This window comes from Pseudophryne corroboree, chromosome 4, assembly GCF_028390025.1.
Source record: "Pseudophryne corroboree isolate aPseCor3 chromosome 4, aPseCor3.hap2, whole genome shotgun sequence".
NCBI lineage: Eukaryota > Metazoa > Chordata > Amphibia > Anura > Myobatrachidae > Pseudophryne > Pseudophryne corroboree.
Genome location: NC_086447.1, coordinates 4,486,889 through 4,512,726, shown reverse-complemented (window position 1 = coordinate 4,512,726; position 25,838 = coordinate 4,486,889). Strand labels below are relative to the sequence as shown.

At 52.4% G+C, this 25,838-nt stretch overlaps 1 protein-coding gene across 1 annotated transcript in view; it reads left to right on the top strand.

Moving 5' to 3' along the window:
- The window catches only part of TRIM54 (tripartite motif containing 54), a 238,990-nt gene that overhangs the window by 49,736 nt on the left and 163,416 nt on the right, over nt 1–25,838 (top strand). The window contains exon 2 of the mRNA XM_063914921.1: nt 5,034–5,206. Within this exon, the coding sequence (XP_063770991.1) occupies nt 5,034–5,206 (173 nt within the window). The remainder of the gene's footprint in view (nt 1–5,033; nt 5,207–25,838) is intronic.

Genomic DNA, 25,838 nt, shown 5'->3' with positions numbered 1-25,838 from the left:
GAGAAACATACCATACGGGGAACACTCGCTAGCGCAACCGGATCCAGTCCTCCAATTATCAGAGATAAATGTTGATGAGAGAGAGTACTGGCCGGTCTGGGGACAGTGACCCTTATATACACAACATACAGTGTACTACAAAGGGCCCTACAATCTTATTGTTCATTGGACACAGGAATGTCTCTCCGCATTATAACAAAAGGTCATAGGTTAGTTTGAACAGGTGGGCTGTGACTATATCAAACTGCTCAGGTGGGAGGGAATCTCAGAATTCCCGCCGCATGGATAATGAACCGCAAATATAGTAAATGTCCAGAAACTACTAATAGACAAAACTATATGCAGGAGCGATTAATCTTTACCTAACCAGCACCGGATTGTTCCCAATAAAATGTTCTTTAGTTAGGTACCAAACACCACTGCTCAAACCCTGTCTGACCCTTCATATCATGCAATGAGGAATTCCTCTGTCCAGCGACCAGTTACATTAAACAAACTTACAGTTATTATTAAGGGGAACATTATCTATAAAACATACTATTTGGTTTTATTATTTAACGATTGAGTCGCCCGCTAGGCGCACACAAACTCTACCGTAAATGCACATACCACGCGCTCGAGCGCATGGCCGAGGAGGCGCCATCACGCAGCTGCGAGTATCCGCACGCACGGGAGAGAATGTGCACGTGCAGCGGGCAAGCGCATGAGGTGAATATATGGCAACGTGTAGCATGATATTTTTCCGACTTTGACAAGCGTAATATGAATTAATATTATTCTGTGGCTACGTCCCTTCACCATGAAGCCACACCCCTACGTGGAGGGGGGCGCCGATGCTGTTTCTTGCACACAGCGCTAAAATGTCTAGTTACGGCACTGCCCCTTGCTTTTCAGAATCCATTTCCAACTTCTCACACTCACTTACAATGCCGTCACCCGCTCCTCTCCCATCTATATCTCTGACCTTATCTCCCTTTACTCTCCCACTCGTCCTCTTCCCTCTGCTACTGCACGCCGACTCTCCTGTCTACTGATTACCTCTTCCCACTCCTACCTCCAAGATTTCTCAGGTGCTGCTCCCTTTCTCTGGAATTCCCTACCTCTCCCCCTCAGACTCTCCACCTCTCTACAGAACTTCAAACGGACTCTTAAGACCCACTTCTTTCCCAAACCCAGCCAAATCTCATCCTAACCTTCTGTCCTACTGTTTACTCCATCTGTGTCACCCCGGTCTGTTAGTTCTTCACCTTTTAGAATGTAAGCTGGTGGGAGCAGGGCCCTCTTTCCTCATGTGTCTTTCCGTCTCTTACTTACACTATCTTATACTCCATATTCCCGCTGATTGCACCTGACCACGGGTTCTCTATACCTGTCCTATATTGTCTTGTACTGTAAGTGCTGTTTTTTTGTTTGCTCATTTGATTATGTACTGTGTAATGGGCGCTGCAGATCCCTTGTGGCGCCATACAAATAAAGGATAATAATAATAATAATATGTGTATGCACCATAATTCTGCAGCTGGGGAAATTTCAAGGGAAATTTTTTATCTTTATCTTTCTGGGATGAAAAGTGACTAGTGTACAGTATATGCACCTTAAGACTTAGGAACCAGGCGTTCAGGTAGCAAGTAATATAACCGGCAGGTTTGTGTAGAGCTGGTTGCTTCTTATTAGGAGCATGGACCAATGGTAACAGCCGCACCTCTGACATCACAGAGTTACTGCAGGCCAAACGCAGAACAGCGGCACCTCTGGCAGCACAGATTTACTGCAGGCCAAACGCAGAACAGCGGCACCTCTGGCAGCACAGATTTACTGCAGGCCAGACTGAGAACAGCGGTACCTCTGGCAGCACAGAGTTACCGCAGGCCAGACACAGTATAGCAGCACCTCTGGCAGCACAGAGTTACTGCAGGACAGACGGAGAACAGCAGCACCTCTGGCAGCACAGATTTACTGCAGCCCAGACTGAGAACAGCGACACCTCTGACATCACAGAGTTACTGCAGGCCAGACACAGTACAGCAGCACCTCTGGCAGCACAGAGTTACTGCAGGCCAGACACAGAACAGCGGCACCTCTGGCAGCACAGAGTTACTGCAGGCCAGACGGAGAACAGCAGCACCTCTGGCATCACAGAGGTACTGCAGGCCAGACACAGAACAGCGGCACCTCTGGCAGCACAGAGTTACTGCAGGCCAGACTGAGAACAGCGGCACCTCTGGCAGCACAGATTTACTGCAGCCCAGACTGAGAACAGCCGCACCTCTGACATCACAGAGTTACTGCAGGCCAGACACAGTACAGCAGCACCTCTGGCAGCACAGAGTTACCGCAGGCCAGACACAGTACAGCAGCACCTCTGACATCACAGAGTTACTGCAGGCCAGACACAGTACAGCAGCACCTCTGGCAGCACAGAGTTACTGCAGGCCAGACACAGAACAGCGGCACCTCTGGCAGCACAGAGTTACTGCAGGCCAGACGGAGAACAGCAGCACCTCTGGCATCACAGAGGTACTGCAGGCCAGACACAGAACAGCGGCACCTCTGGCAGCACAGAGTTACTGCAGGCCAGACTGAGAACAGCGGCACCTCTGGCAGCACAGATTTACTGCAGCCCAGACTGAGAACAGCCGCACCTCTGACATCACAGAGTTACTGCAGGCCAGACACAGTACAGCAGCACCTCTGGCAGCACAGAGTTACTGCAGGCCAGACACAGAACAGCGGCACCTCTGGTAGCACAGAGTTACTGCAGGCCAGACACAGAACAGCGGCACCTCTGGCAGCACAGAGTTACTGCAGGCCAGACACAGTACAGCAGCACCTCTGGCAGCACAGATTTACTGCAGGCCAGACACAGTACAGCAGTACCTCTGGCAGCACAGAGTTACTGCAGGCCAGACGCAGAACAGCAGCACCTCTGGCAGCACAGATTTACTGCAGGCCAGATGCAGAACAGCGGCACCTCTGGCAGCACAGATTTACTGCAGGCCAGACTGAGAACAGCGGTACCTCTGGCAGCACAGAGTTACTGCAGGCCAGACACAGTACAGCAGCACCTCTGGCAGCACAGAGTTACTGCAGGCCAGACACAGAACAGCGGCACCTCTGGCAGCACAGAGTTACCGCAGGCCAGACACAGTATAGCAGCACCTCTGGCAGCACAGAGGTATTGCAGGCCAGACGCAGAACAGCAGCACCTCTTGCAGCACAGAGTTACTGCAGGCCAGACAGAGAACAGCAGCACCTCTGGCAGCACAGAGTTACTGCAGGCCAGATGCAGAACAGCGGCACCTCTGGCAGCACAGAGTTACTGCAGGCCAGACGCAGAACAGCGGCACCTCTGGCAGCACAGAGTTACTGCAGGCCAGACACAGAACAGCGACACCTCTGGCAGCACAGAGTTACCGCAGGCCAGACACAGTATAGCAGCACCTCTGGCAGCACAGAGGTGTTGCAGGCCAGACGCAGAACAGCAGCACCTCTGGCAGCACAGAGTTACTGCAGGACAGACGGAGAACAGCGGCACCTCTGGCAGCACAGAGTTACTGCAGACCAGATGCAGAATAGCAGCACCTCTGGCAGCACAAAGTTACTGCAGGCCAGACACAATACTGGGGTGCTGCCTGGGAATACATGTGACTGTGTGAGACAGTAATCACACGACACCCGGGTGCTGCCTGGGAATACATGTGACTGTGTGAGTCAGTAAGCACACGACACCCGGGTGCTGCCTGGGAATTCATGTGACTGTGTGAGACAGTAATCATACGACACCCGGGTGCTGCCTGGGAATACATGTGACTGTGTGAGTCAGTAATCACACAACAGGTGGGTGCTGCCTGGGAATACATGTGACTGTGTGAGTCAGTAATCACACAACAAGCGGGTGCTGCCTGGGAATACATGTGACTGTGTGAGTCAGTAATCACACAACAAGCGGGTGCTGCCTGGGAATACATGTGACTGTGTGAGTCAGTAATCACACAACAAGCGGGTGCTGCCTGGGAATACATGTGACCGTGTGAGTCAGTAATCACACAACACGCGGGTGCTGCCTGGGAATACATGTGACTGTGTGAGTCAGTAATCACACAACACGCGGGTGCTGCATGGGAATACATGTGACTGTGTGAGTCAGTAATCACACAACACACGGGTGCTGCCTGGGAATACATGTGACTGTGTGAGTCAGTAATCACACAACACACGGGTGCTGCCTGGGAATACATGTGACTATGTGAGTCAGTAATCACACGACACGGAGGTGCTGCCTGGGAATACATGTGACTGTGTGAGTCAGTAATCACACAACACACGGGTGCTGCCTGAGAATACATGTGACTGTGTGAGTCAGTAATCACACGATACGGAGGTGCTGCCTGGGAATACATGTGACTGTGTGAGTCAGTAATCACACGACACGCGGGTGCTGCCTGGGAATACATGTGACTGTGTGAGTCAGTAATCACACGACACGCGGGTGCTGCCTGGGAATACATGTGACTGTGTGAGTCAGTAATCACACGACACGGGGGTGCTGCCTGGGAATACATGTGACTGTGTGAGTCAGTAATCACACAACACGCGGGTGCTGCCTGGGAATACATGTCACTGTGAGTCAGTAATCACACGACACGCGGGTGCTGCCTGGGAATACATGCGACTGTGTGAGTCAGTAATCACACAACACGCGGGTGCTGCCTGGGAATACATGTCACTGTGAGTCAGTAATCACACGACACGCGGGTGCTGCCTGGGAATACATGCGACTGTGTGAGTCAGTAATCACACGACACCCGGGTGCTGCCTGGGAATACATGTGACTGTGTGAGTCAGTAATCACACAACACGCAAGTGCTGCCCGGAAGACATGCGGTTTGAATGAAAGACAAAGAACTTTTACAAATAAATAATTGTACATTTTGTTTGTGCCAATAAACCTCAGTACCTCAGTACCTCTCTGCTGTGCCCTCCTACCCAAACGCCCCTCTGGATACTGAGAATACATGTGTTTGTGTCCACAGGCCTCAAATCCCCTGTGGCAGTCCCGTGGTTCCAGCACCGTCTCCTCTGGGGGGCGCTTCCGCTGCCCGTCGTGTCGCCATGAGGTGGTCCTGGATAGACACGGGGTGTACGGGCTGCAGAGGAACCTGCTGGTGGAGAATATCATAGACATCTATAAGCAAGAGTCCTCCAGGTAACTCTACATATGGCGGGGGTAGGTATAGGAGACAGTCATTAGGTGACACCAATGTTTTTTGTGTGTATTATTTTGTATTTTTAGACATTTTTTACCCAAATTTGATGAAGTGCTCCCCCTCACAGGCTTGTAAGGTTACTAAAGGTGATAGTTTGTGACATAGATAATAAATGAGGTAGAAGCATGAAAAATACCTAATAAAAAACACGTGTCGACCTTTTGGCCTTTGACCCTGTTGCCCTTTTGGCTGTCGACCATATGGTGTGGACCTACTGACTGTTTCTCTTTAAGCTATCTATACATTGGAAGCCCATATGTTTAGGGATAGGTATGGTACCTCAGAGCACTGGTTATAGGGGTTAGGGTGTGCCCCGGATGGGTGTGTGACTGGCAGCGGGTATATTATTAATATTTATTTACAGGTTGTTATATAGCGCAGCCCTATATGGAGCTCTGTCTATCAGGAGTACGCTGTCCCTCCCAGGTACCCGGCTATATACCCCTCACCTGACCCTCTGACCCTCCCAGGTACCCGGCTATATACCCCGCACCTGACCCTCTGACCCTCCCAGGTACCCGGCTATATACCCCGCACCTGACCCTCTGACCCTCCCAGGGAGCACGTAATGGTGTGGGTGTAGTGTGACTTCCCTCTCAGGTACCCGGCTATATACCCCGCACCTGACCCTCTGACCCTCCCAGGTACCCGGCTATATACCCCGCACCTGACCCTCTGACCCTCCCAGGTACCCGGCTATATACCCCGCACCTGACCCTCTGACCCTCCCAGGGAGCACGTAATGGTGTGGATGTAGTGTGACTTCCCTCTCAGGTACCCGGCTATATACCCCGCACCTGACCTTCCCAGGGTGCACGTAATGGTGTGGGTGTAGTGTGACTTCCCTCTCAGGTACCCGGCTATATACCCCGCACCTGACCTTCCCAGGGTGCACGTAATGGTGTGGGTGTAGTGTGAGTGACTTCCCTCTCAGGTACCCGGCTATATACCCCGCACCTGACCCTCTGACCCTCCCAGGGTGCACGTAATGGTGTGGTTGTAGTGTGAGTGACTTCTCTCTCAGGTACCCGGCTATATACCCCGCACCTGACCCTCTGACCCTCCCAGGGTGCACGTAATGGTGTGGTTGTAGTGTGAGTGACTTCCCTCTCAGGTACCCGGCTATATACCCCGCACCTGACCCTCTGACCCTCCCAGGGTGCACGTAATGGTGTGGGTGTAGTGTGAGTGACTTCCCTCTCAGGTACCCGGCTATATACCCCGCACCTGACCCTCTGACCCTCCCAGGGTGCACGTAATGGTGTGGTTGTAGTGTGAGTGACTTCCCTCTCAGGTACCCGGCTATATACCCCGCACCTGACCCTCTGACCCTCCCAGGGTGCACGTAATGGTGTGGTTGTAGTGTGAGTGACTTCCCTCTCAGGTACCCGGCTATATACCCCGCACCTGACCCTCTGACCCTCCCAGGGTGCACGTAATGGTGTGGTTGTAGTGTGAGTGACTTCCCTCTCAGGTACCCGGCTATATACCCCGCACCTGACCCTCTGACCCTCCCAGGGTGCACGTAATGGTGTGGTTGTAGTGTGAGTGATTTCCCTCTCAGATACCCGGCTACGTACTGTACCATACGCCATCAGAATGGAGTGTAAGCGGGTAGGTCATGCACATACTGTACCATACGCCATCAGAATGGGGTGTAAGCGGGTAGGACAGGCACACACTGTACCATACGCCATCAGAATGGAGTGTAAGCGGGTGGGACAGGCACATACTGTTCCATACGCCATCAGAATGGAGTGTAAGCGGGTAGGACACGCACATACTGTACCATACGCCATCAGAATGGAGTGTAAGCGGGTAGGACATGCACATACTGTACCATACGCCATCAGAATGGAGTGTAAGCGGGTAGGACATGCACACACTGTACCATACGCCATCAGAATGGGGTGTAAGCGGGTAGGACAGGCACATACTGTACCATACGCCATCAGAATGGAGTGTAAGCGGGTAGGACACGCACATACTGTACCATACGCCATCAGAATGGAGTGTAAGCGGGTAGGACATGCACATACTGTACCATACGCCATCAGAATGGAGTGTAAGCGGGTAGGACAGGCACATACTGTACCATACGCCATCAGAATGGAGTGTAAGCGGGTAGGACAGGCATATACTGTACCATACGCCATCAGAATGGAGTGTAAGCGGTAAGGACAGGCACATACTGTACCATACGCCATCAGAATGGAGTGTAAGCGGGTAGGACAGGCACATACTGTACATACGCCATCAGAATGGGGTGTAAGCGGGTAGGACAGGCACATACTGTACCATACGCCATCAGAATGGAGTGTAAGCGGGTAGGACACGCACATACTGTACCATACGCCATCAGAATGGAGTGTAAGCGGGTAGGACATGCACATACTGTACCATACGCCATCAGAATGGAGTGTAAGCGGGTAGGACATGCACACACTGTACCATACGCCATCAGAATGGGGTATAAGCGGGTAGGACAGGCACATACTGTACCATACGCCATCAGAATGGAGTGTAAGCGGGTAGGACAGGCACACACTGTACCATACGCCATCAGAATGGAGTGTAAGCGGGTAGGACATGCACACACTGTACCATACGCCATCAGAATGGGGTGTAAGCGGGTAGGACAGGCACATACTGTACCATACGCCATCAGAATGGAGTGTAAGCGGGTAGGACAGGCACATACTGTACCATACGCCATCAGAATGGAGTGTAAGCGGGTAGGACAGGCATATACTGTACCATACGCCATCAGAATGGAGTGTAAGCGGTAAGGACAGGCACATACTGTACCATACGCCATCAGAATGGAGTGTAAGCGGGTAGGACAGGCACATACTGTACATACGCCATCAGAATGGAGTGTAAGCGGGTGGGACAGGCACATACTGTACCATACGCCATCAGAATGGAGTGTAAGCGGGTAGGACAGGCACATACTGTACCATACGCCATCAGAATGGAGTGTAAGCGGGTAGGACAGGCACGTACTGTACCATACGCCATCAGAATGGAGTGTAAGCGGGTAGGACAGGCACATACTGTACCATACGCCATCAGAATGGGGTGTAAGCGGGTAGGACAGGCACACACTGTACCATACGCCATCAGAATGGGGTGTAAGCGGGTAGGACAGGCACATACTGTACCATACGCCATCAGAATGGAGTGTAAGCGGGTAGGACAGGCACACACTGTACCATACGCCATCAGAATGGAGTGTAAGTGGGTAGGACAGGCACACACTGTACCATACGCCATCAGAATGGAGTGTAAGCGGGTAGGATAGGCACACACTGTACCATACGCCATCAGAATGGAGTGTAAGCGGGTAGGACAGGCACATACTGTACCATACGCCATCAGAATGGAGTGTAAGCGGGTAGGACAGGCACATACTGTACCATACGCCATCAGAATGGAGTGTAAGCGGGTGGGACAGGCACATATTGTACCATACGCCATCAGAATGGGGTGTAAGCGGGTGGGACAGGCACATACTGTACCATACGCCATCAGAATGGAGTGGAAGCGGGTAGGACAGGCACATACTGTACCATACGCCATCAGAATGGAGTGTAAGCGGGTAGGACAGGCACACACTGTACCATACGCCATCAGAATGGAGTGTAAGCGGGTAGGACAGGCACACACTGTACCATACGCCATCAGAATGGAGTGTAAGCGGGTAGGACAGGCACATACTGTACCATACGCCATCAGAATGGAGTGTAAGCGGGTGGGACAGGCACATACTGTACCATACGCCATCAGAATGGAGTGTAAGCGGGTAGGACACGCACATACTGTACCATACGCCATCAGAATGGAGTGTAAGCGGGTGGGACAGGCACATACTGTACCATACGCCATCAGAATGGAGTGTAAGCGGGTAGGACACGCACATACTGTACCATACGCCATCAGAATGGAGTGTTAGCGGGTAGGACAGGCACATACTGTACCATACGCCATCAGAATGGAGTGTAAGCGGGTAGGACAGGCACATACTGTACCATACGTCATCAGAATGGAGTGTAAGCGGGTGGGACAGGCACATACTGTACCATACGCCATCAGAATGGAGTGTAAGCGGGTAGGACAGGCACATACTGTACCATACGCCATCAGAATGGAGTGTAAGCGGGTAGGACAGGCACACACTGTACCATACGTCATCAGAATGGAGTGTAAGCGGGTGGGACAGGCACATACTGTACCATACGCCATCAGAATGGAGTGTAAGCGGGTGGGACAGGCACATACTGTACCATACGCCATCAGAATGGAGTGTAAGCGGGTAGGACACGCACATACTGTACCATACGCCATCAGAATGGAGTGTAAGCGGGTAGGACAGGCACATACTGTACCATACGCCATCAGAATGGAGTGTAAGCGGGTAGGACAGGCACACACTGTACCATACGCCATCAGAATGGGGTGTAAGCGGGTAGGACAGGCACATACTGTACCATACGCCATCAGAATGGAGTGTAAGCGGGTAGGACAGGCACATACTGCACCATACGTCATCAGAATGGAATGTAAGCGGGTAGGACAGGCACACACTGTACCATACGCCATCAGAATGGAGTGTAAGCGGGTAGGACAGGCACACACTGTACCATACGCCATCAGAGTGGAGTGTAAGCGGGTAGGACAGGCACACACTGTACCATACGCCATCAGAATGGAGTGTAAGCGGGTAGGACAGGCACACACTGTACCATACGCCATCAGAATGGGGAGTAAGCGGGTAGGACAGGCACACACTGTACCATACGCCATCAGAATGGAGTGTAAGCGGGTAGGACAGGCACATACTGTACCATACGCCATCAGAATGGAGTGTAAGCGGGTAGGACAGGCGCACACTGTACCATACGTCATCAGAATGGAGTGTAAGCGGGTAGGATACGCACTTACTGTACCATACGCCATCAGAATGGAGTGTAAGCGGTAAGGACAGGCACATACTGTACCATACGCCATCAGAATGGAGTGTAAGCGGGTGGGACAGGCACATACTGTACATACGCCATCAGAATGGATTGTAAGCGGGTGGGACAGGCACATACTGTACCATACGCCATCAGAATGGAGTGTAAGCGGGTAGGACAGGCACATACTGTACCATACGCCATCAGAATGGAGTGTAAGCGGGTAGGACAGGCACGTACTGTACCATACGCCATCAGAATGGAGTGTAAGCGGGTAGGACAGGCACATACTGTGCCATACGCCTTCAGAATGGGGTGTAAGCGGGAAGGACAGGCACACACTGTACCATACGCCATCAGAATGGAGTGTAAGCGGGTAGGACAGGCACACACTGTACCATACGCCATCAGAATGGAGTGTAAGCGGGTAGGATAGGCACACACTGTACCATACGCCATCAGAATGGAGTGTAAGCGGGTAGGACAGGCACATACTGTACCATACGCCATCAGAATGGAGTGTAAGCGGGTAGGACAGGCACATATTGTACCATACGCCATCAGAATGGGGTGTAAGCGGGTGGGACAGGCACATACTGTACCATACGCCATCAGAATGGAGTGGAAGCGGGTAGGACAGGCACATATTGTACCATACGCCATCAGAATGGAGTGTAAGCGGGTAGGACAGGCACACACTGTACCATACGCCATCAGAATGGAGTGTAAGCGGGTAGGACAGGCACACACTGTACCATACGCCATCAGAATGGAGTGTAAGCGGGTAGGACAGGCACATACTGTACCATACGCCATCAGAATGGAGTGTAAGCGGGTGGGACAGGAACATACTGTACCATACGCCATCAGAATGGAGTGTAAGCGGGTGGGACAGGCACATACTGTACCATACGCCATCAGAATGGAGTGTAAGCGGGTAGGACACGCACATACTGTACCATACGCCATCAGAATGGAGTGTAAGCGGGTAGGACAGGCACATACTGTACCATACGCCATCAGAATGGAGTCTAAGCGGGTGGGACAGGCACATTACTGTACCATACGCCATCAGAATGGAGTGTAAGCGGGTGGGACAGGCACATACTGTACCATACGCCATCAGAATGGAGTGTAAGCGGGTAGGACAGGCACATACTGTACCATACGCCATCAGAATGGAGTGTAAGCGGGTAGGACAGGCACATACTGTACCATACGCCATCAGAATGGAGTGTAAGCGGGTAGGACAGGCACATACTGTACCATACGCCATCAGAATGGAGTGTAAGCGGGTAGGACAGGCACACACTGTACCATACGCCATCAGAATGGGGTGTAAGCGGGTAGGACAGGCACATACTGTACCATACGCCATCAGAATGGAGTGTAAGCGGGTAGGACAGGCACATACTGCACCATACGTCATCAGAATGGAATGTAAGCGGGTAGGACAGGCACACACTGTACCATACGCCATCAGAATGGAGTGTAAGCGGGTAGGACAGGCACACACTGTACCATACGCCATCAGAGTGGAGTGTAAGCGGGTAGGACAGGCACACACTGTACCATACGCCATCAGAGTGGAGTGTAAGCGGGTAGGACAGGCACACACTGTACCATACGCCATCAGAGTGGAGTGTAAGCGGGTAGGACAGGCACACACTGTACCATACGCCATCAGAATGGAGTGTAAGCGGGTAGGACAGGCACACACTGTACCATACGCCATCAGAATGGGGTGTAAGCGGGTAGGACAGGCACACACTGTACCATACGCCATCAGAATGGAGTGTAAGCGGGTGGGACAGGCACACACTGTACCATACGCCATCAGAATGGAGTGTAAGCGGGTGGGACAGGCACATACTGTACCATACGCCATCAGAATGGAGTGTAAGCGGGTGGGACAGGCACACACTGTACCATACGCCATCAGAATGGACTGTAAGCGGGTAGGACAGGCACACACTGTACCATACGCCATCAGAATGGAGTGTAAGCGGGTAGGACAGGCACATCCTGTACCATACGCCATCAGAATGGAGTGTAAGCGGGTGGGACAGGCACATCCTGTACCATACGCCATCAGAATGGAGTGTAAACGGGTGGGACAGGCACATACTGTACCATACGCCATCAGAATGGAGTGTAAGCGGGTGGGACAGGCACATATTGTACTATACGCCATCAGAATGGAGTGTAAGCGGGTGGGACAGGCACATACTGTACCATACGCCATCAGAATGGAGTGTAAGCGGGTAGGACAGGCACATACTGTACCATACGCCATCAGAATGGGGTGTAAGCGGGTAGGACACGCACATACTGTACCATACGCCATCAGAATGGTGTGTAAGCGGGTAGGACAGGCACATACTGTACCATACGCCATCAGAATGGGGTGTAAGCGGGTAGGACACGCACATACTGTACCATACGCCATCAGAATGGGGTGTAAGCGGGTAGGACACGCACATACTGTACCATACGCCATCAGAATGGAGTGTAAGCGGGTAGGTCATGCACATACTGTACCATACGCCATCAGAATGGAGTGGAAGCGGGTAGGACAGGCACACACTGTACCATACGCCATCAGAATGAAGTGTAAGCGGGTAGGACAGGCACATACTGTACCATACGCCATCAGAATGGAGTGTAAGCGGGTGGGACAGGCACATACTGTACCATACGCCATCAGAATGGGGTGTAAGCGGGTAGGACACGCACATACTGTACCATACGCCATCAGAATGGAGTGTAAGCGGGTAGGACAGGCACATACTGTACCATACGCCATCAGAATGGAGTGTAAGCGGGTAGGACAGGCACATACTGTACCATACGCCATCAGAATGGAGTGTAAGCGGGTAGGACAGGCACATACTGTACCATACGCCATCAGAATGGCGTGTAAGCGGGTAGGACAGGCACATACTGTACCATACGCCATCAGAATGGAGTGTAAGCGGGTAGGACAGGCACATACTGTACCATACGCCATCAGAATGGAGTGTAAGCGGGTAGGACAGGCACATACTGTACCATACGCCATCAGAATGGGGTGTAAGCGGGTAGGACAGGCACATACTGTACCATACGCCATCAGAATGGAGTGTAAGCGGGTAGGACACGCACATACTGTACCATACGCCATCAGAATGGAGTGTAAGCGGGTATGACAGGCACATACTGTACCATACGCCATCAGAATGGGGTGTAAGCGGGTAGGACACGCACATACTGTACCATACGCCATCAGAATGGAGTGTAAGCGGGTAGGTCATGCACATACTGTACCATACGCCATCAGAATGGGGTGTAAGCGGGTAGGATACGCACATACTGTACCATACGCCATCAGAATGGAGTGTAAGCGGGTAGGACACGCACATACTGTACCATACGCCATCAGAATGGAGTGTAAGCGGGTAGGACAGGCACATACTGTACCATACGCCATCAGAATGGAGTGTAAGCAGGTAGGACAGGCACATACTGTACCATACGCCATCAGAATGGAGTGTAAGCGGGTAGGACAGGCACACACTGTACCATACGCCATCAGAATGGAGTGTAAGCGGGTAGGACAGGCACATACTGTACCATACGCCATCAGAATGGAGTGTAAGCGGGTAGGACAGGCACATACTGTACCATACGCCATCAGAATGGAGTGTAAGCGGGTAGGACTGGCACATACTGTACCATACGCCATCAGAATGGGGTGTAAGCGGGTGGGACAGGCACACACTGTACCATACGCCATCAGAATGGAGTGTAAGCGGGTAGGACAGGCACACACTGTACCATACGCCATCAGAATGGAGTGTAAGCGGGTAGGACAGGCACACACTGTACCATACGCCATCAGAATGGGGTGTAAGCGGGTAGGACAGGCACATACTGTACCATACGCCATCAGAATGGAGTGTAAGCGGGTGGGACAGGCACACACTGTACCATACGCCATCAGAATGGAGTGTAAGCGGGTGGGACAGGCACATACTGTACCATACGCCATCAGAATGAAGTGTAAGCGGGTGGGACAGGCACACACTGTACCATACGCCATCAGAATGCACTGTAAGCGGGTAGGACAGGCACACACTGTACCATACGCCATCAGAATGGAGTGTAAGCGGGTAGGACAGGCACATCCTGTACCATACGCCATCAGAATGGAGTGTAAGCGGGTGGGACAGGCACATCCTGTACCATACGCCATCAGAATGGAGTGTAAACGGGTGGGACAGGCACATACTGTACCATACGCCATCAGAATGGAGTGTAAGCGGGTGGGACAGGCACATATTGTACCATACGCCATCAGAATGGAGTGTAAGCGGGTAGGACAGGCACATACTGTACCATACACCATCAGAATGGAGTGTAAGCGGGTAGGACAGGCACATACTGTACCATACGCCATCAGAATGGGGTGTAAGCGGGTAGGACACGCACATACTGTACCATACGCCATCAGAATGGGGTGTAAGCGGGTAGGACACGCACATACTGTACCATACGCCATCAGAATGGTGTGTAAGCGGGTAGGACAGGCACATACTGTACCATACGCCATCAGAATGGGGTGTAAGCGGGTAGGACACGCACATACTGTACCATACGCCATCAGAATGGGGTGTAAGCGGGTAGGACACGCACATACTGTACCATACGCCATCAGAATGGAGTGTAAGCGGGTAGGTCATGCACATACTGTACCATACGCCATCAGAATGGAGTGGAAGCGGGTAGGACAGGCACACACTGTACCATACGCCATCAGAATGAAGTGTAAGCGGGTAGGACAGGCACATACTGTACCATACGCCATCAGAATGGAGTGTAAGCGGGTGGGACAGGCACATACTGTACCATACGCCATCAGAATGGGGTGTAAGCGGGTGGGACACGCACATACTGTACCATACGCCATCAGAATGGAGTGTAAGCGGGTAGGACAGGCACATACTGTACCATACGCCATCAGAATGGAGTGTAAGCGGGTAGGACAGGCACATACTGTACCATACGCCATCAGAATGGAGTGTAAGCGGGTAGGACAGGCACATACTGTACCATACGCCATCAGAATGGAGTGTAAGCGGGTAGGACAGGCACATACTGTACCATACGCCATCAGAATGGAGTGTAAGCGGGTAGGACAGGCACATACTGTACATATGCCATCAGAATGGAGTGTAAGCGGGTAGGACAGGCACATACTGTACCATACGCCATCAGAATGGGGTGTAAGCGGGTAGGACAGGCACATACTGTACCATAAGCCATCAGAATGGGGTGTAAGCGGGTAGGACACGCACATACTGTACCATACGCCATCAGAATGGAGTGTAAGCGGGTAGGACAGGCACATACTGTACCATACGCCATCAGAATGGGGTGTAAGCGGGTAGGACACGCACATACTGTACCATACGCCATCAGAATGGAGTGTAAGCGGGTAGGTCATGCACATACTGTACCATACGCCATCAGAATGGGGTGTAAGCGGGTAGGACACGCACATACTGTACCATACGCCATCAGAATGGAGTGTAAGCGGGTAGGACACGCACATACTGTACCATACGCCATCAGAATGGAGTGTAAGCGGGTAGGACAGGCACATACTGTACCATACGCCATCAGAATGGAGTGTAAGCGGGTAGGACAGGCACATACTGTACCATACGCCATCAGAATGGAGTGTAAGCGGGTAGGACAGGCACACACTGTACCATACGCCATCAGAATGGAGTGTAAGCGGGTAGGACAGGCACATACTGTACCATACGCCATCAGAATGGAGTGTAAGCGGGTAGGACAGGCACATACTGTACCATACGCCATCAGAATGGAGTGTAAGCGGGTAGGACAGGCACATACTGTACCATACGCCATCAGAATGGAGTGTAAGCGGGTAGGACAGGCACATACTGTACCATACGCCATCAGAATGGGGTGTAAGCGGGTGGGACAGGCACACACTGTACCATACGCCATCAGAATGGGGTGTAAGCGGGTGGGACAGGCACATACTGTACCATACGCCATCAGAATGGAGTGTAAGTGGGTAGGACAGGCACATACTGTACCATACGCCATCAGAATGGGGTGTAAGCGGGTAGGACAGGCACACACTGTACCATACGCCATCAGAATGGAGTGTAAGCGGGTAGGACAGGCACACACTGTACCATACGCCATCAGAATGGAGTGTAAGCGGGTAGGACAGGCACACACTGTACCATACGTCATCAGAATGGAGTGTAAGCGGGTAGGACAGGCACACACTGTACCATACGCCATCAGAATGGAGTGTAAGCGGGTAGGACAGGCACACACTGTACCATACGCCATCAGAATGGAGTGTAAGCGGGTAGGACAGGCACACACTGTACCATACGCCATCAGAATGGAGTGTAAGCGGGTGGGACAGGCACATACTGTACCATACGCCATCAGAATGGAGTGTAAGCGGGTGGGACAGGCACATACTGTACCATACGCCATCAGAATGGAGTGTAAGCGGGTGGGACAGGCACATACTGTACCATACGCCATCAGAATGGAGTGTAAGCGGGTGGGACAGGCACATACTGTACCATACGTCATCAGAATGGAGTGTAAGCGGGTAGGACAGGCACATAATGTACCATACGCCATCAGAATGGAGTGTAAGCGGGTAGGACAGGCACATAATGTACCATACGCCATCAGAATGGAGTGTAAGCGGGTAGGACACGCACATACTGTACCATACGCCATCAGAATGGGGTGTTAGCGGGTAGGACAGGCACATACTGTACCATACGCCATCAGAATGGAGTGTAAGCGGGTGGGACAGGCACATACTGTACCATACGCCATCAGAATGGAGTGTAAGCGGGTGGGACAGGCACATACTGTACCATACGCCATCAGAATGGAGTGTAAGCGGGTGGGACAGGCACATACTGTACCATACGCCATCAGAATGGGGTGTAAGCGGGTAGGACAGGCACATACTGTACCATACGCCATCAGAATGGAGTGTAAGCGGGTAGGATAGGCACATACTGTACCATACGCCATCAGAATGGAGTGTAAGCGGGTGGGACAGGCACATACTGTACCATACGCCATCAGAATGGAGTGTAAGCGGGTAGGACAGGCACATACTGTACCATACGCCATCAGAATGGAGTGTAAGCGGGTAGAACATGCACACACTGTACCATACGCCATCAGAATGGAGTGTAAGCGGGTAGGACAGGCACACACTGTACCATACGCCATCAGAATGGAGTGTAAGCGGGTAGGACAGGCACACACTGTACCATACGCCATCAGAATGGAGTGTAAGCGGGTAGGACAGGCACACACTGTACCATACGCCATCAGAATGGAGTGTAAGCGGGTAGGACAGGCACACACTGTACCATACGCCATCAGAATGGAGTGTAAGCGGGTAGGACAGGCACACACTGTACCATACGCCATCAGAATGGAGTGTAAGCGGGTGGGACAGGCACACACTGTACCATACGCCATCAGAATGGAGTGTAAGCGGGTGGGACAGGCACACACTGTACCATACGCCATCAGAATGGAGTGTAAGCGGGTGGGACAGGCACACACTGTACCATACGCCATCAGAATGGTGTGTAAGCGGGTGGGACAGGCACACACTGTACCATACGCCATCAGAATGGAGTGTAAGCGGGTGGGACAGGCACACACTGTACCATACGCCATCAGAATGGAGTGTAAGCGGGTGGGACAGGCACACACTGTACCATACGCCATCAGAATGGAGTGTAAGCGGGTGGGACAGGCACACACTGTACCATACGCCATCAGAATGGAGTGTAAGCGGGTGGGACAGGCACACACTGTACCATACGCCATCAGAATGGAGTGTAAGCGGGTGGGACAGGCACACACTGTACCATACGCCATCAGAATGGAGTGTAAGCGGGTGGGACAGGCACACACTGTACCATACGCCATCAGAATGGAGTGTAAGCGGGTGGGACAGGCACACACTGTACCATACGCCATCAGAATGGAGTGTAAGCGGGTGGGACAGGCACATACTGTACCATACGCCATCAGAATGGAGTGTAAGCGGGTGGGACAGGCACATACTGTACCATACGCCATCAGAATGGAGTGTAAGCGGGTGGGACAGGCACATACTGTACCATACGTCATCAGAATGGAGAGTAAGCGGGTAGGACAGGCACATAATGTACCATACGCCATCAGAATGGGGTGTTAGCGGGTAGGACAGGCACATACTGTACCATACGCCATCAGAATGGAGTGTAAGCGGGTAGGACAGGCACATACTGTACCATACGCCATCAGAATGGAGTGTAAGCGGGTGGGACAGGCACATACTGTACCATACGCCATCAGAATGGAGTGTAAGCGGGTGGGACAGGCACATACTGTACCATACGCCATCAGAATGGGGTGTAAGCGGGTAGGACAGGCACATACTGTACCATACGCCATCAGAATGGAGTGTAAGCGGGTAGGATAGGCACATACTGTACCATACGCCATCAGAATGGAGTGTAAGCGGGTGGGACAGGCACATACTGTACCATACGCCATCAGAATGGAGTGTAAGCGGGTGGGACAGGCACATACTGTACCATACGCCATCAGAATGGGGTGTAAGCGGGTAGGACAGGCACATACTTTACCATACGCCATCAGAATGGGGTGTAAGCGGGTAGGACAGGCACACACTGTACATACGCCATCAGAATGGAGTGTAAGCGGGTAGGACAGGCACATACTGTACCATACGCCATCAGAATGGAGTGTAAGCGGGTAGGTCATGCACATACTGTACCATACGCCATCAGAATGGAGTGTAAGCGGGTAGGACATGCACATACTGTACCATACGCCATCAGAATGGAGTGTAAGCGGGTAGGTCATGCACATACTGTACCATACGCCATCAGAATGGAGTGTAAGCGGGTGGGACAGGCACATACTGTACCATACGCCATCAGAATGGAGTGTAAGCGGGTAGGACAGGCACATACTGTACCATACGCCATCAGAATGGAGTGTAAGCGGGTGGGACAGGCACACACTGTACCATACGCCATCAGAATGGAGTGTAAGCGGGTGGGACAGGCACACACTGTACCATACGCCATCAGAATGGAGTGTAAGCGGGTAGGACAGGCACACCCTGTACCATACTCCATCAGAATGGAGTGTAAGCGGGTAGGACAGGCACATACTGTACCATACGCCATCAGAATGGAGTGTAAGCGGGTAGGACAGGCACACACTGTACCATACGCCATCAGAATGGAGTGTAAGCGGGTAGGACTGGCACACACTGTACCATACGCCATCAGAATGGAGTGTAAGCGGGTAGGACAGGCACACACTGTACCATACGCCATCAGAATGGAGTGTAAGCGGGTAGGACAGGCACATACTGTACCATACGCCATCAGAATGGAGTGTAAGCGGGTGGGACAGGCACATACTGTACCATACGCCATCAGAATGGAGTGTAAGCGGGTGGGACAGGCACATACTGTACCATACGCCATCAGAATGGAGTGTAAGCGGGTGGGACAGGCACACACTGTACCATACGCCATCAGAATGGAGTGTAAGCGGGTGGGACAGGCACACACTGTACCATACGCCATCAGAATGGAGTGTAAGCGGGTAGGACAGGCACACACTGTACCATACGCCATCAGAATGGAGTGTAAGCGTGTGGGACAGGCACACACTGTACCATACGCCATCAGAATGGGGTGTAAGCGGGTAGGACAGGCACACACTGTACCATACGCCATCAGAATGGAGTGTAAGCGGGTAGGACAGGCACACACTGTACCATACGCCATCAGAATGGAGTGTAAGCGGGTGGGACAGGCACATACTGTACCATACGCCATCAGAATGGAGTGTAAGCGGGTGGGACAGGCACATACTGTACCATACGCCATCAGAATGGAGTGTAAGCGGGTGGGACAGGCACATACTGTACCATACGCCATCAGAATGGAGTGTAAGCGGGTGGGACAGGCACATACTGTACCATACGTCATCAGAATGGAGTGTAAGCGGGTAGGACAGGCACATAATGTACCATACGCCATCAGAATGGAGTGTAAGCGGGTAGGACAGGCACATAATGTACCATACGCCATCAGAATGGAGTGTAAGCGGGTAGGACACGCACATACTGTACCATACGCCATCAGAATGGGGTGTTAGCGGGTAGGACAGGCACATACTGTACCATACGCCATCAGAATGGAGTGTAAGCGGGTGGGACAGGCACATACTGTACCATACGCCATCAGAATGGAGTGTAAGCGGGTGGGACAGGCACATACTGTACCATACGCCATCAGAATGGAGTGTAAGCGGGTGGGACAGGCACATACTGTACCATACGCCATCAGAATGGGGTGTAAGCGGGTAGGACAGGCACATACTGTACCATACGCCATCAGAATGGAGTATAAGCGGGTAGGATAGGCACATACTGTACCATACGCCATCAGAATGGAGTGTAAGCGGGTGGGACAGGCACATACTGTACCATACGCCATCAGAATGGAGTGTAAGCGGGTAGGACAGGCACATACTGTACCATACGCCATCAGAATGGAGTGTAAGCGGGTAGGACATGCACACACTGTTCCATACGCCATCAGAATGGAGTGTAAGCGGGTAGGACAGGCACACACTGTACCATACGCCATCAGAATGGAGTGTAAGCGGGTAGGACAGGCACACACTGTACCATACGCCATCAGAATGGAGTGTAAGCGGGTAGGACAGGCACACACTGTACCATACGCCATCAGAATGGAGTGTAAGCGGGTAGGACAGGCACACACTGTACCATACGCCATCAGAATGGAGTGTAAGCGGGTGGGACAGGCACACACTGTACCATACGCCATCAGAATGGAGTGTAAGCGGGTGGGACAGGCACACACTGTACCATACGCCATCAGAATGGAGTGTAAGCGGGTGGGACAGGCACACACTGTACCATACGCCATCAGAATGGAGTGTAAGCGGGTGGGACAGGCACACACTGTACCATACGCCATCAGAATGGAGTGTAAGCGGGTGGGACAGGCACACACTGTACCATACGCCATCAGAATGGAGTGTAAGCGGGTGGGACAGGCACACACTGTACCATACGCCATCAGAATGGAGTGTAAGCGGGTGGGACAGGCACACACTGTACCATACGCCATCAGAATGGAGTGTAAGCGGGTGGGACAGGCACACACTGTACCATACGCCATCAGAATGGAGTGTAAGCGGGTGGGACAGGCACACACTGTACCATACGCCATCAGAATGGAGTGTAAGCGGGTGGGACAGGCACACACTGTACCATACGCCATCAGAATGGAGTGTAAGCGGGTGGGACAGGCACACACTGTACCATACGCCATCAGAATGGAGTGTAAGCGGGTGGGACAGGCACACACTGTACCATACGCCATCAGAATGGAGTGTAAGCGGGTGGGACAGGCACACACTGTACCATACGCCATCAGAATGGAGTGTAAGCGGGTGGGACAGGCACACACTGTACCATACGCCATCAGAATGGAGTGTAAGCGGGTGGGACAGGCACACACTGTACCATACGCCATCAGAATGGAGTGTAAGCGGGTGGGACAGGCACACACTGTACCATACGCCATCAGAATGGAGTGTAAGCGGGTAGGACAGGCACACACTGTACCATACGCCATCAGAATGGAGTGTAAGCGGGTGGGACAGGCACACACTGTACCATACGCCATCAGAATGGAGTGTAAGCGGGTGGGACAGGCACACACTGTACCATACGCCATCAGAATGGAGTGTAAGCGGGTGGGACAGGCACACACTGTACCATACGCCATCAGAATGGAGTGTAAGCGGGTGGGACAGGCACATACTGTACCATACGCCATCAGAATGGAGTGTAAGCGGGTGGGACAGGCACATACTGTACATACGCCATCAGAATGGAGTGTAAGCGGGTGGGACAGGCACACACTGTACCATACGCCATCAGAATGGAGTGTAAGCGGGTGGGACAGGCACACACTGTACCATACGCCATCAGAATGGAGTGTAAGCGGGTGGGACAGGCACACACTGTACCATACGCCATCAGAATGGAGTGTAAGCGGGTGGGACAGGCACACACTGTACCATACGCCATCAGAATGGAGTGTAAGCGGGTGGGACAGGCACACACTGTACCATACGCCATCAGAATGGAGTGTAAGCGGGTGGGACAGGCACACACTGTACCATACGCCATCAGAATGGAGTGTAAGCGGGTGGGACAGGCACACACTGTACCATACGCCATCAGAATGGAGTGTAAGCGGGTGGGACAGGCACACACTGTACCATACGCCATCAGAATGGAGTGTAAGCGGGTAGGACAGGCACACACTGTACCATACGCCATCAGAATGGAGTGTAAGCGGGTGGGACAGGCACACACTGTACCATACGCCATCAGAATGGAGTGTAAGCGGGTGGGACAGGCACACACTGTACCATACGCCATCAGAATGGAGTGTAAGCGGGTGGGACAGGCACACACTGTACCATACGCCATCAGAATGGAGTGTAAGCGGGTGGGACAGGCACACACTGTACCATACGCCATCAGAATGGAGTGTAAGCGGGTGGGACAGGCACATACTGTACATACGCCATCAGAATGGAGTGTAAGCGGGTGGGACAGGCACATACTGTACCATACGCCATCAGAATGGGGTGTAAGCGGGTAGGACAGGCACACACTGTACCATACGCCATCAGAATGGAGTGTAAGCGGGTGGGACAGGCACACACTGTACCATACGCCATCAGAATGGAGTGTAAGCGGGTGGGACAGGCACACACTGTACCATACGCCATCAGAATGGAGTGTAAGCGGGTGGGACAGGCACACACTGTACCATACGCCATCAGAATGGAGTGTAAGCGGGTGGGACAGGCACACACTGTACCATACGCCATCAGAATGGAGTGTAAGCGGGTGCGACAGACACACACTGTACCATACGCCATCAGAATGGAGTGTAAGCGGGTAGGACAGGCACACACTGTACCATACGCCATCAGAATGGAGTGTAAGCGGGTGGGACAGGCACACACTGTACCATACGCCATCAGAATGGAGTGTAAGCGGGTGGGACAGGCACACACTGTACCATACGCCATCAGAATGGAGTGTAAGCGGGTGGGACAGGCACACACTGTACCATACGCCATCAGAATGGAGTGTAAGCGGGTGGGACAGGCACACACTGTACCATACGCCATCAGAATGGAGTGTAAGCGGGTGGGACAGGCACATACTGTACCATACGCCATCAGAATGGAGTGTAAGCGGGTGGGACAGGCACATACTGTACATACGCCATCAGAATGGAGTGTAAGCGGGTGGGACAGGCACATACTGTACCATACGCCATCAGAATGGGGTGTAAGCGGGTAGGACAGGCACACACTGTACCATACGCCATCAGAATGGAGTGTAAGCGGGTGGGACAGGCACACACTGTACCATACGCCATCAGAATGGAGTGTAAGCGGGTGGGACAGGCACACACTGTACCATACGCCATCAGAATGGAGTGTAAGCGGGTGGGACAGGCACACACTGTACCATACGCCATCAGAATGGAGTGTAAGCGGGTGGGACAGGCACACACTGTACCATACGCCATCAGAATGGAGTGTAAGCGGGTGCGACAGACACACACTGTACCATACGCCATCAGAATGGAGTGTAAGCGGGTGGGACAGGCACACACTGTACCATACGCCATCAGAATGGAGTGTAAGCGGGTGGGACAGGCACACACTGTACCATACGCCATCAGAATGGAGTGTAAGCGGGTGGGACAGGCACATACTGTACCATACGCCATCAGAATGGAGTGTAAGCGGGTGGGACAGGCACACACTGTACCATACGCCATCAGAATGGAGTGTAAGCGGGTAGGACAGGCACATACTGTACCATACGCCATCAGAATGGAGTGTAAGCGGGTAGGACAGGCACACACTGTACCATACGCCATCAGAATGGAGTGTAAGCGGGTAGGACAGGCACATACTGTACCATACGCCATCAGAATGGAGTGTAAGCGGGTAGGACAGGCACATACTGTACCATACGCCATCAGAATGGAGTGTAAGCGGGTAGGACAGGCACATACTGTACCATACGCCATCAGAATGGAGTGTAAGCGGGTGGGACAGGCACACACTGTACCATACGCCATCAGAATGGAGTGTAAGCGGGTGGGACAGGCACACACTGTACCATACGCCATCAGAATGGAGTGTAAGCGGGTGGGACAGGCACACACTGTACCATACGCCATCAGAATGGAGTGTAAGCGGGTGGGACAGGCACACACTGTACCATACGCCATCAGAATGGAGTGTAAGCGGGTGGGACAGGCACATACTGTACCATACGCCATCAGAATGGAGTGTAAGCGGGTGGGACAGGCACATACTGTACCATACGCCATCAGAATGGAGTGTAAGCGGGTGGGACAGGCACATACTGTACCATACGTCATCAGAATGGAGAGTAAGCGGGTAGGACAGGCACATAATGTACCATACGCCATCAGAATGGGGTGTTAGCGGGTAGGACAGGCACATACTGTACCATACGCCATCAGAATGGAGTGTAAGCGGGTAGGACAGGCACATACTGTACCATACGCCATCAGAATGGAGTGTAAGCGGGTGGGACAGGCACATACTGTACCATACGCCATCAGAATGGAGTGTAAGCGGGTGGGACAGGCACATACTGTACCATACGCCATCAGAATGGGGTGTAAGCGGGTAGGACAGGCACATACTGTACCATACGCCATCAGAATGGAGTGTAAGCGGGTAGGATAGGCACATACTGTACCATACGCCATCAGAATGGAGTGTAAGCGGGTGGGACAGGCACATACTGTACCATACGCCATCAGAATGGAGTGTAAGCGGGTGGGACAGGCACATACTGTACCATACGCCATCAGAATGGGGTGTAAGCGGGTAGGACAGGCACATACTTTACCATACGCCATCAGAATGGGGTGTAAGCGGGTAGGACAGGCACACACTGTACATACGCCATCAGAATGGAGTGTAAGCGGGTAGGACAGGCACATACTGTACCATACGCCATCAGAATGGAGTGTAAGCGGGTAGGTCATGCACATACTGTACCATACGCCATCAGAATGGAGTGTAAGCGGGTAGGACATGCACATACTGTACCATACGCCATCAGAATGGAGTGTAAGCGGGTAGGTCATGCACATACTGTACCATACGCCATCAGAATGGAGTGTAAGCGGGTGGGACAGGCACATACTGTACCATACGCCATCAGAATGGAGTGTAAGCGGGTAGGACAGGCACATACTGTACCATACGCCATCAGAATGGAGTGTAAGCGGGTGGGACAGGCACACACTGTACCATACGCCATCAGAATGGAGTGTAAGCGGGTGGGACAGGCACACACTGTACCATACGCCATCAGAATGGAGTG